Genomic DNA, 13,624 nt, shown 5'->3' with positions numbered 1-13,624 from the left:
CCTTTAGTATATAAACTAAATTCCTTTACGAGAGTATTAAGCTTTATTAAATATTTACCTTTATGTTTGATATTAAACAGTTAACCTATGATCTGATACTGTCAAAATTTGTATACTTTACTTACTCAAAACCAGATGATATATATTTTTCAAAAAAATTATTTCAAAAAAGTATCTTGAGAAACACAGTAAAAATAAGGATAGTAAAAAAATGACATTCATATGTTAAAAATTAAAAATATAAAATATGTCTTACATATTTTCACCAAGATATTTGAAGATTAATATTATATCATATGTAAAATCATACATATGTCTGGAACCATATGTATTATATCTAGAATCATACATACTGTATCTAGAGCCATATGTACTGTATCTAGAGTCATACGTACTGTATCTACAATCATACGTACTGTATTTAGAGTCATATTGTATGTGAAACGAGATACTTCTTTTCTAAACGTTATACATAAGTGTTTATTTCTTGTTCAAATTATAGTCAAATAAGTTTAGCTATGTACTTTATACAATATGAATATGCAATGCAATTAGTCTTCAGTTTTGTAAATAAAGATTATTTGTAATGTTTCAGCCTCCGCTCCAAAAGGAACACTGATAACAAGGGATCACTTCAATGGATGCATAAGAAATGTAATGATAGGGGGAGAGAGAAGAGATTGGACAGACATGGACGAATTGCATAATATTCACCTGAGCTCCTGCCCAGTACAATGATAATCAGTACAACGTGTGAACTCCTCCGAGTTGTTCAATTTAGTTCCAAAGACTGTTCAAAGGACGCACAATACTCGAAACGTTTTTCATGAAGTGTGTTCAATACAATTTCACACCAGGATCAAGTGCCATATCGTGATGGGAAATTTGTAATTGTTAAGAAATAATATAAAACCAAGCCAAAAGATGCTAACATGCAAAGTTATTTACATCAATGTTTCTCAAACTTGTTTCTTTATTGCTGCAAAAATTGTGAATATAAAAAATTACTAAAAATTTTGTTTCTGTTATATATAAAAAGAAATCAAGTTAAATATTTACAATTTGTACAAAGTAATAACTTCTTATTTATGTGATTATTTATATTTTGAAAATAGTAAAAACTATCAAGTATAAATTTATATTATTTCTGTTTTTCTATTGCAGCAAATTAATTGATCTTAATTTAATTAGTAGATTTCTATCCATCACAGTATTTCAAAGTTGGAAAATGTTCGTACATACCATTAAGAAGCAATAATAAAGTACAAACAATTCGTTGCACTTCATATTGCCATTCCAATAGGTATTTTAATGATAATATTTATGACAATATTCTGGAAGTATGCTAATAAACGAAAAATATCATTCTCACACACGCACACACCTACACACATACGTTACTGTGACTTTCATCAGAAATGAAATTCAAAACTGTCGTAATGCTTTACAAAATAAATATGCAAATAAAATTATTAAAAAACAATGTTGCAAGGCATAGTTTGAGAAACGAATTTACAAAAGCATTCAACAAATTATGGCACAAATTCGCACCGAGTTGTATCCGTAGAACCGCTATAAAAAAAGCAAATATCACGACATATCTGTAAGTAGCAAGATCACTGCCATATAGTTTAATTGTAACTCATTTGTAAGTCACAAAGCAATTGTACATCAGTATTTAAAGCTATTTATTATTACTTATGTAAGCGCAACCGACGATTTTGATCGAGCACACAGCCATGGGATAATGTGCTCGATCGAAATCGTATTTTAAAAAAGAAAAGGAAATAAGGTGAAACGAGACGAGAAAATATTTTGTACTTTTCTAGCGATAGTAAAAATATCGAGTGTTTTAATATATTTAAGGCGATTACAGGGCCGGCATGATTGGGTTCCCCTAAACTTGACACCATGTTTTAAAAGATCCGTGAAAAATTTGTCATAAATTTTTCAAGACTTCAGTATGGGTACTTAATTTACAAACGTTTTGGTCTTTAAAACGTTTGAAGGTCGGAGTGATTAAAGTTTGAAATGTTCAGAGATTCACTGCCAGCTAAATAAATAGATGAAATGGGCAATAACTTAAGGCACGGGTGGCAAATCTTTTTATGTACGTTATATAAAATTACAAATGAACAGTTTTTAAATTAATAGAAAAATAATTATTGTAAAATTGTATTGAAATGATTTTAAAAATTAATATAGAACTTCATAAACATGAACTCATAACTTGCTGTATATGTTATGATATCAAATTGATACAAATTGGTATCAATTATCTACTAATTAGGTTTTTGTTGTTTTACATTGGATATTTTGTCATTTTTAATAATACATGCCCAACTAAATTCATTATTCGCTTATCAAAAACATTTTCTGGTTAATTAATGAAACGTGTCAACTCTTGCAAAGTTGCGTATATGGTTACTAAACTACTGTGCATCACAAATTTGAAGCTTTTTGAATTTTAATCATTCCAATCTGCAAACATGTTCCAATCTTGAATCCGCGCAACAAACGTATTAAACTTGAAATGTATATGCAATATGTTTCATTTGATTCTGTATAATTTGATAAGGTGGTTCCAGAAGTGTTCACGCCGGCCCTGGGCAATAAAGAAGGAGAAGTCATATCCAACGCCCTGTAAAGTGTCCTTAACAAATTAAGCGATACGTCGTGTTAGGGAGAGACCAAGTTCTGCACAGGAATATTTTAATATTTATATCTAGTATTTTTTTCTTCTTATTCGTTGAATTGTAATATATTATACATATGCAGAAAAATTAACAATGACGCCTCCGCTATTGTGTATAAAATATATAACAATGAGAAAGTATGGTCATCTAATTCACCCTCTTCTGTACTCCAAAAGTTATTATATATATACATTTACATTACACAACCAATTAAGACAAAGAAGACACACTTAGTTCCATATATATATTATATATAATATTATTATTCGCAAAAGAATAAAAGTCTATTGCAAAGTGGGTTATTAAATTTTATTGATGACATATTCGCTGCAAGATCGCTAACAGTAAAATATGACCCAAATTTTACTTGACGTACTCAATAAATATATGTATCATCGAGTAGTAGTTTCATTTATGCATATATAAAAACATAATATTTACAGACATGGATAAATCGAACAAGTGTACGATTCGATAAAGTTTTTCCAGTTTTTTTCTTTTTTCATATACTTCATCTTTCCTCGTGACAATAAAAATCAAGGATTATTACGTAAATGTAATTGTTTATTATTAGTAAGCGCGATTATTTATATATGTATATCCCGTTTTTTTCGTAATTATCTCTGCGTTTCAATTTTCGTTTCGTTTATTTTTCACGCCGGTTACCAACAGCTCACTAATAATATTTCTCTGCTTCGAAAAATATAAATATCAAGCACAAGCGCCGATTACTTCATCCTTTCAGCTACAATTGTTATGTATCCCTTTCTTTGTTTCGAACCTTCTATTATTTGTAACTTTCTTATAATATTTCAAATCCCTTTCATTCGCAAGCCGATTTTCTGGTTGATTCTTAAGATTAGTGACTACTATATAAATATCGTTTATCATAATCTTCATTCATCGTTCGTTTATAGTTGTCATCGTAGACTTTGCCTACGACTTTCGCCTCCACTCTTTACAACTTCATCTTATGGCGTTTAATTTACTTTTACTCGTGTTCAATATTGTCAGGTCGGACTATTTTCGGAGTCTGAAGCTCGCAAACGTTTTTCTCTTCTATTCATTTTTTTTTACGACAGTACGTAAATAGATTTACAATTAGACGAGAATAGAATAACGAATTTCTTTGGATACTACAATCGACGGATCATCTTTTTTAACAATTTTTCTCGAGCCCCAAACTGGTGGCAAAATAAATCTTAGGGCGATCGAACCAAGTGTATCATTGCGAATTAAAAATATATTTTCGTTTGCGATTAATCGTTATGAACATGAATTTCGATATGTTGCATAATTACTTAATAATTAATAATAATACGGTCCTGTTGTGTTATGCCATCGTAGAATACAGGGGGTCTTTCGTTCGAACGAACTGATTTTCCACTGTTTTCTCTCAAAATTCTTGGTGTACAAGAACGAATAGAAAATTAACCCTTTGTGGTGGAAATATGCTTCCTAGACACGAGCGTAGTTATTGCCAGAGATATTTGTTAACTTTGGAAACCTCAGCAAGAAAGAAAAATTCTTAAATTTCTATCGTTCTGCATTCTAAAATGTTCGCGGCAGTAGTCGGCGCATTATTTCGAATTAAATTAAGCTGACCGCAAAAGGTTAATAAAGTCTGCGACACACACGTTGAATATAATTTAAACGAAAACAAACGGAAAATTCTTTAATATAGACCCTCCATAATTCTGTACAAAATCGTATTTTATATTTCTATCTAACGTCTATCCATTCCTTCTATCAATATATTGCGACAAACGAATTGCTGTGTACGCATTAAAAAGAAAAAATAATAAAGATCGAATCATGGAAGTGGAAGGGTTAGTGCCAGTCCTACACGAAAGGCGGACATTGTAATTTATGGCACAATAAATAGTTCTTCCCGTTAACATTATTATGCTAATTAGTCATCATGTACAATACAAGAGGCGCGTGTTACATCTCGCTGGAAATTGGACTGACACGTTCCATTAGGAAATGACACAAACCATACTAAATAAGGAGAACAATTGCCAGCTGGAGAACGAAGGATATACAGGGTGTTTCGAGACAGACAGCAATTTCAGATGGAAAGAAATATAATCGTAAATGACAAATGAAATTTATTTACGTCAATAACTATCTCAAATAAACTGTAATCACAGTTGAAAATTTTAAGCGTTCCGTTTGAAGCACCCTGTATACTGTCGATAAAACTCGTAAAAACGGACGATTAACGAACTAACGAACGCTTTAGTTCGCTTCTTTAAAATTTTTCATACGTTACGCACGGCCGGTGCTAGGCTTTAAAGGGCACAAAAAAACTTTATCGAAAATTTTGTGGGGTTACATAGCATTATAGTACTAATAACATTTATAATTGTCCTGAGCTTGTAGCATTTTAAGCATCAAGAGCTTAGAATTAAATTTCAAAAACCTTTGCAGAAGCATTCCAAGTTTGTTCAAAGCTTAAAATGTCTGAAGTTTAAAGTATCTGAAGCTTGAAGGGTTCCAAGTTTGAAGCATAGCAAGTTTTCAATAAACCTGAAGTGTTTCAAGTTTAAAGCGTTCCAAATTTGAAACATTCCAAGTTTTTAATAAACCTGAAGTGATTCAAGTTTGAAGCATTCCAAATTTGAAACATTCCAAGTTTAAAGCATTCCAAATTTAAAGTGTTCTAATTTCAAAGCATCCCAAATTTGAGGTTATCTAATTACAAAACATTCTGACTTTAAATATGCAAATAAATTGCTTTTGGCCCCGCAAAATTTTGATACCTAAATTTGCAATGTTCACGTCGGCCCTGTCGCTACGATGTTTATAAATAAATTGTTAATTCGTTCACGAGAAACGCAGACTATGGACTGTCGTATTAAAAACATTTAGGCCTAGGAAATTGAAATAAATATTAATTTTTGTTAAAAATCTGTGCACACGTCGACTTTGTTATAACGGGTACTTTCATCCCGCGCCATTCTCTGCCTTCCTCTTACAACGCTCTAATATCAGAGTTCAGTGTTCGATACATTATACAAAATAAGTATGAATTGCGCACAAAAAATAGAAAAAAGAGAGCGTCTGATCGAAAATCTCACCGGTTCTTTTAGCCATCTTTTTTTATACATGGACAACACTTATCAATTACCAAAATTCTCCTAGGAGAACGAATTTACTTTTGGTACAGTTTTTCAATGGTTTCTCATACTCTCCTGTGTCCTGGTATGTTTTACAAATGGAGATAAAAAAAGAATGTTGTACAAACATAAGCGTATATTTTGTTCAAAAGTTATACTGTGGTAAAACTTTATTTATGAAGAATAAATCCCTAGTTATTCCACATTTTCATTGTAACTTTTTAATAAAGCATTCATAAGCCGATGTTTGTACGACAGTATTTTTCTTACTTCTACCAGGACACTCAGTATATCTAACACACTTCGTAAAATTCGCTTCGAAATTTAAAGATCAATGCGACATTATATAAATTATAGTGTGTACCTACACCGTAAAGAAAATCATCCTTGCACAACATCGATTGCATTCAGATCGATCTTAAGGCTGATTTGGTATTCTCTTTCACTAATCAGAATCAACATAATTATTTACAAACCCACATTTTTTCTTTTTCGTTTTTTAGTCCGTGAGCTGGTTCTTACACGCTTTTATTTAAAGAACGAATTACACCTACAAACGTTGCTGCAACCGTCAACAGCTGCAAATCTCAATACTTTATGAGGAATCATTAATTCGGTTTAAAAAGTTTACATAAAGGAAAAGAAAATTTCACGATATAAAAAATGAAGAAATTTTTGGACGAAACATTATTAACCTGTTAAGGAAAAAATAAATTAATTCACTCAGATACAAAGCATGCAAAGGTAAAAAATATCCGCAATTAAATAGTTAAACTATTTTCTCCTTTATTACACACACGAGAAGAAAAATTAAAAATATTCCTAAGTTAACAGGCTAAATCATTTAATTAAAAAATTTATATACTGAATTTATAGTGAAAGAAATAATTTTTATATGAAGTAAGCATATCACTTAGTGTTTTCAGTTTTAAAATATTAAATAAGCACTAATTAAATACAAAGATTCGAAAAATTTGGCTATTCAAATTAATGATCCTCCATTTATGTTTATCGATCTGTAAAAGTCAATGCTATAATAATAATAAGAATAAGAATAATGATAATTAAGAATTTTTAATTTACGCGTAACGGGGAAACATGTGCGAATTACTTAATGCAATACAAATACGAAACATTCGTTTTACATGACATTTATGAAAGCCCTGCCTCTCTTAGCGATGAGAATTATTAAAAAAAAAATTAATACCTTTTAACATCAGTCACATGTTTCATTTACAACACAGCAGCTTACAAGTCGAAAGTTAGTCCGCAAAGGTATTAGATACTGACAACAAACCATTCCTATTAATAGATATTGGTAAACCTTACGACACGGTGATTGATGCCAACGTTAAACTTACAAACGAAATAAAACAAAACAAAAACAAAAAGAAAAAGAGAACAAATGACAAACGAAAGGATGTAATTGGGGTAACGATACGCCGTTTTAAGTATAGCATGAAATCGCGCCAAAACACTCGAATTGAAGATTGCACATTCGTCTCTCTCTGTACGAATCAGCATCAATCATTTGCCTTTTATAAAATTGACTAAGAACGCAACGTTTTGCATTAATTTAATATGGGCCTGTATTAAAATAGTAACTATGAACAACAAAGGGCATAGTAGCATTAATGTTAAGTGTGACACTTGTGTAAAACTATATGACGAGAGGCATGTCTTTCTTGTTCGGCAAATTCACCTTCTTGCCCTGCCAAAGGCTATTGTGTATCGTAAAGGCATCTATGGTTACGGTCAGATGCTTCGTGTGAACTTGTGAAAAGCATTTTCCTCCCGAATTGTATCTACAATCAAAACAATACATTTACATTACAAACTATATTAAAAGAAAATTCAGTATAATTTCTTATTCTTTAGTTTCCCTCTTCTGATTCATAGTATATAAAGGAACTTAAATAGGAACAGCTATCCTTGTTATTCATAGTTTTATAAAAAAGTTACACTATTTTAAGAAACATATATGATACAGCAATTTTTTTCTAAACTCTTAATACTTTCTCAAGGTCATTTTTGCAATAGTCAATATTGTATATAAAATCTATTAATCTTAGTAATTAGTCACTACACGCATTTTAATTATTATATCTATAACTCCTTTTCTAAAATATTTTATTTCTGAAAATGTCTCTAACTGTCTACACATATAAGCATCTAATACGCACACATAGAATATTAAAATTGAATAAGTGATTAGATCAGAACTAACATTTATAATAAAAATGTCTAATCTCTGCAATCTATTATATAATACATTTTGAAGTAATAAAGAATTTATATTAATAAAAAGAATTACCTTTGATTTTACCTAAAAGTGTATTCACGATAAGAACAAGAGTAGGAAAATGATAGACTTACTTGAAAAATTTGTCGAACATTTTATCAATGACTTGTTTCGGTCCAGTACCGTACAATTTAGATACTTCTTCTCTATCAGGGCAATACGAATAAAGAGCCCGGAATTGGCAGCCAGCATCTCGAAATAAAATAAGGAAGTGCTTGCTTTCCGATCTTGCAATCTCGTCTAAAACTCTTCTTTTCGCTTCTTTGTTTACTGTACCAGGAAACACACAGTATTCAACGGCGTTTAACATAATTCCACGATTCGACTTCGTCGTTGGTTGTTTATATAATCTTGGACCTGTTGAACAATATTGATAATGAGTTTTTGAAATTCTATACAATTTTTATGATAGTCTTATTAGCTTACAATGTCATAAAGACTTCTCAAATTATAAACCTAGACACACATAAAACATTTACAAAGAACTAATTTTAGATTCATCTATAAACATGTGCTATACAATTAAGTTTTACTATTTACAAAAATATTGAAGTTTTACAAGTTACAATAATATTTTTCAATTTTAATAAAATTTTGATTACTTCTTGTTGAACTTAAGTGCTTGTTATTAAAAACAACTGTTAATTTATTATAATGTTCTATGTCTAATTTATAAGCAGAATTGAAACTGATCTACAAATATTTGAACTCGTGCAAAACAATGTTGATCATAGCTTTTAACCGGCTGTGTAGTCGGTTGGATAAGGTTAGATTTAATATGGTTAAATATAAAATTATATTAAAAGCATATTTTATAATAGGGGACTAAATCTTATTGAAACTTTAACATTAAATCTGTACCTGAATGCCAGACTAATCCAAGTCCATTTTTGTGTTTCTCTGTTTAATCAATGTTCATACAAGGAATTTGTAAATGCACTTGCTTTTTACCTTTCTTGAAAAGTAGCAAAAATGGACTTGGATTACCGGTTGTCAGGTAGAGAAGTATCTTGTAAACTACTGATCATCCACACCTAAAATTATATACAAGGAAAGTTATAACACAACTTGTTTGCAAAAGTTCTTTTAAATCTGAGGGAAATATTTAGGGTAATATTTATTCACCGTTATAGTCCATCATTGAACTTGGTGTGCTACTGATGTCACTGCTACCATCATCAAACACTCGTCTCTTAGTCATCAAACCAGGAGGTAGAGATCCAGGTCCCGATGGCGAAGGAAGATGCCTCATGCTGCCCATGCCCGGACTCGGTGCTCTCCTCGGTGGTGTTGCTCTGCCCAGGCCGCTGTCCGTATCTGTGTATCGACACATCATACCGTCTTGATCACTACTCGAACCTGCGAACGCAAGCTCAGTAATATGAAGATAGAAATAAAAAAGAAAAGGTTCGAACGTACGTGTCCGTTCACGATAAAGGACTAGAGATACGGATCTTCAACGGTCAGTCGATGATAACACGTTTACCCATCCAAAAGCAAGAATAAATTTAAACGAGGTAATTCTTTCTTTCTGTTGCATTAATTACTAACGGTTAGTTCCTCATATATACCGAGAAATATTAGTCACTTGTTAGACTTACAAAGGACCTTCAAGAATATCCATCTTCATAGCTTGCGTCCAATATAAAATGATCATCCTTAACATATATATTGATATCGCACGAACAGTAAGGATCAAGACTCTCTGATTCTATTTGTTAATCTATTTTATTACAGAACAGAGGATATTGTTTTCTAATACGATCTAGTAAGGAACTATTTATCAGGAATTTTGACGATTTACACCGGACCTCTATTCTCATCTAAGACTTTATAACGCGCGATTGGACAAATTTGCTTGTAATGAAACACATGATTGCTATGTGACAATTCTGTGATCTTAGGCGAACAAATAAAGCATAGCAAGCTCATTCCAATAATTACAGTATAATTTATTGCTTATAACTACAAACGCTTGAAATGTTCAAGAAATAAATTTAAAAGTAGAAAGTTCACATTGTGGATGAACTTGCTATGCCCAATTTCCATAATACCTGGAAATAAAAAGAGAAAGGAACGACAGAAAAAATACATATCCAACATAAGTGATAGGATAACCATATGATACAGGACCTAAATGTGAGTCAGAGTGAAAGGTTATTATAATGGAAACTGGAACCACCAACAATAATCTGAAAAATACACTGAAAAGTATCCGTACCCACAAACCAGTGCTGTACAACAATAAGCCCAACCAAGCATCAACTTAATCTTATCTACTGCCAGCGAATGAGTTATCCTGTGAATGAGAATCAAAATTCCATCTGTTCTTGATCGACAAGCAATAAAAATCATGCTTGATACAATTGTCATTTATGCTTACAGTCTTTTACTTATGCTTCATTTACATTTATGCTTTAAAATAACGTAAAACAAACGTAGGCAGACAGAATTTTGAATACATAGATAATAAATGTGCTGTTGGTGTATGCGTGTAAGTTCACTGCCACCTGTGCTCCGATCTGCCGACATGCGACTACGTGTATGCTATTATAGCCTACAAAAAATTGGAACGGTGTACTTGACACGTAAAAATACTGTTGCACGATAGAAGGGGGAATTAAACGTATTCCAAGTCACTGGTGCTTCTTACCACACAAATTCATCAAGGAATTAGACTTTCTCCCCTTAAAGTTTTGGTAACTCGGGTATTTAGGCCTGCCTCTAACCTGTTGCTGAGGCTCCTGCACATCTGCAATAATGCAATGTTTACCTTGTTACATTCCAAACGCTATGTACGATCAAAGATTAAATAGTAGGGGATGCTTCAATCGTACGTCATTGCATCAGGGGGCAGAGTCTAACTACGAGCCATGTCCATTAGGAACATCAAAAAACTCAAGATAGCTGGTGCAGGTTGGTGCAGAAACAATGTTGCGTTCCAACTGAAAGAATCTACTAATAAAAGGCGCTACTTATAAAAAATAAAGTAATATACCCTTAAGTAAACCTTACTTAGATAAATCTGAAGGATAATCAAACACTAATGAAATATTCAACAACTGTAAGATTGATACGGTAGCTGCCCATACCAGTGATACATCCTGCAACGAGTCTACTTTCATCAAGCCAAACGTTTAAGGAACATGATACGGCATTCTTACTAGGTATAATGAATAAACCCACCTCTGGACGTTTTGTAGGAACCACGTCGACCAAGTTGATTCATACTTCGGCAAGGGGAGGAACCTCTACCGTCGTCGGGCGAATCTACGGAAGATACTAAAATAGGGTACCTCTATTACAATCAGTTAGTTCTTCTCCAGGATGATACTAGATACTATCATGTTTTTATAATATGTAGCTACAACATTACACTAATTGACAGATAGTTAAATTAATCGAAGCATGCAAAATATAAAACAAAGAAGTGCCATGATAGATCATTCATATAACGAAACTTATTAATTTTGAAAAAAATGAATGAACACAATGTTATCGAATATTTGCCAATTTAACTATTTAGTATAATGTGTTACGCATGATTTATGAATTTACTCTGAATGTTACTTGTTATTAACCCTTTCACTATGGCAACAACCAAAAATGATATCTAATCAAATTCTTTCAACTTATCACTTCATTAGAAATACGTAATTTAGGAATTTGTTATACACAATGAGTGATTATAACCAGTATCACTATTAGTGCCGGATAAACGGGACATTTACTCTAGTCTCCTGTGTTTAGAGACCTTCATACAGATTAAATAAATTAATGTACATTGTTTTTGTAAACTGAGGACAACTATTTTTGTTCTCGATTTACGGAAACAATGTGCCACTGGGTTTTGGACATTGAACACGTAAAAACTATAACAGTAAGTTACATGTATTAATCGTTGTATTAGTTCAGGTTAGTGTTGAATTAGTTTTGGATTAAGTTTGTCACAATTAAATCCTCACATGAGGATTTTTATCCCGGATTCAGCAAACTGCAATGGTGGTTCTGATTATAGGCACCTATAGTATACAATAATCACTCAATGGTGGTTGAATATAATTGTACCTAACGAAAGGGTTAAACATTAAGCAAAACTATAAGCAAAATATTTTCATCAGTGAGCGTAATCATAGAATGATTCTTTATATTTGAACTTCATCGATTTAGTTTTTCGTATGCATTCTTATTATGACAAAAGCTCACATATATGTGATGTATCAGATACAAATGCGAGTCAGAGAGTGTGTGTTGTGCATACCCCTGAGACTGCCGCCCCGATAAAGAGGGCCGGAACGTCGTTCATCGAAATGGGCAGCAGTGAGACTGTCCTGCGAGCCTCGGTAGTAGTCTCGCCTCATCGTCGGGGAGGTCAGCGACGCTACAGTAAGTGTGTTAGTGCAAAACAATCAGCTCGAATTTTCTTCACTATTCTAGTTTAGTCGAACGAGTCTACGAAATGTACGAGGTCAATGATGGTTCGTTGACGGTCTCATTTTAAATTAATCGACTGATAAACTAGCAATAGCCAGAGAAAATTTGGAGCGTGTGATTTGTGAATTGGGTGAGATCTTATTAAAAAAAAAAAGAAAAACAAATACAACAAAAATCAATATGGAAAAGACGGCGGTTACTAAAATAAAATAAAACTTTCTCGACTCGAATCTTCGCCATGCAAAGAGTAAATGCAATTACATTACAACATTGAGAAACTATATTAGAAGATTATAACAAAGGAATACACTCGTTACGGTAGCAGTGGTAACTGTTATCTTGGAGATAAAGATATACGGCGTACTGAGCTATGTCATGTAAATATATGTAAACATTAATCGTCTCAACTACACCTATATGCTACTTAATGTATGTTCACGTCTGTACGATTGATCTCCAAGAATTACTGATCACACTACTTACACTACTAAATCACGTTACGTCCATTCTCGTACCTGTACTTAAATTAGAAGAAGAACCCTTTTTCCCGCGACTAGGTGTGAGAGCTCCAGAATCCAAATCCGCACCGGCATCCACATGAATTGTCTTGGGTCGTGGTCGGGTTGTAGCAGTCTTATTTCGCAATTTTGTCGGTTTTATCGCATTTAGAAGCTCTTTATCGATAACTTTTCCCTAAACAACAATAACTACATTTAAACAACTCAACAAATATTGACTACAAAATTTAGAAAGAATACACACTTCTCTTTCCGCTTCCTCTATCGCCTTTTTTACTTTATGTTGCTCCAAAATAGCCGCTCTTCGTTGTCTTTCCTCCTCCTTTTTACGAGCTCTTTCCTCAGCTTTCAATTTCTCTTGTTCGCGACGTGCCTGAGCTTCTGCCTCTTTCCTTTCTTTCATTTCCTCTTGCTGCTGTCTTCTTTGTAGCGACAGTAACATTATACGTTCTTTTTTCCGCTCCATTTCATCCAAAGAGTTCTATGAAAGTAAAGCAGTTAAATAAAGCTGGAATAATAGTTACTGACCAGGTGACACTCATTAGGGACACG

General features: G+C 32.6%; 2 protein-coding genes across 9 annotated transcripts in view; one reads left to right on the top strand and one right to left on the bottom strand.

Moving 5' to 3' along the window:
- wb (wing blister) overlaps positions 1-2,833 on the top strand; it is a 303,585-nt gene extending 300,752 nt beyond the window's left edge. For all 3 annotated transcript variants that reach the window (XM_012291696.2, XM_012291694.2, XM_012291698.2), the window contains one exon: positions 596-2,833. In XM_012291696.2, coding sequence (XP_012147086.2) covers positions 596-738 — 143 coding nt within the window. In that variant the 3' untranslated portion in view covers positions 739-2,833. The remainder of the gene's footprint in view (positions 1-595) is intronic.
- Positions 2,834-4,339: 1,506 nt separating this feature from the next.
- Patronin (calmodulin-regulated spectrin-associated protein patronin) overlaps positions 4,340-13,624 on the bottom strand; it is a 130,401-nt gene continuing 121,116 nt past the window's right edge. For 5 of the 6 annotated variants that reach the window (XM_012291706.2, XM_012291709.2, XM_076531833.1 and 2 more), the window contains 8 exons: positions 13,317-13,553; positions 13,070-13,247; positions 12,382-12,501; positions 11,307-11,402; positions 10,774-10,872; positions 9,246-9,479; positions 8,195-8,477; positions 4,340-7,623 (listed from right to left, as the gene is read on the bottom strand). In XM_012291706.2, coding sequence (XP_012147096.1) covers positions 7,479-7,623; positions 8,195-8,477; positions 9,246-9,479; positions 10,774-10,872; positions 11,307-11,402; positions 12,382-12,501; positions 13,070-13,247; positions 13,317-13,553 — 1,392 coding nt within the window. In that variant the 3' untranslated portion in view covers positions 4,340-7,478. The remainder of the gene's footprint in view (positions 7,624-8,194; positions 8,478-9,245; positions 9,480-10,773; positions 10,873-11,306; positions 11,403-12,381; positions 12,502-13,069; positions 13,248-13,316; positions 13,554-13,624) is intronic. The other variant, XM_003706002.3, reaches the window with a different exon arrangement.

Source organism: Megachile rotundata, chromosome 5 (genome assembly GCF_050947335.1).
Source record: "Megachile rotundata isolate GNS110a chromosome 5, iyMegRotu1, whole genome shotgun sequence".
Lineage (NCBI taxonomy): Eukaryota > Metazoa > Arthropoda > Insecta > Hymenoptera > Megachilidae > Megachile > Megachile rotundata.
The sequence above is the reverse complement of the archived record's forward strand: the minus strand, read 5'-3'. Positions and strand labels throughout refer to the sequence as shown.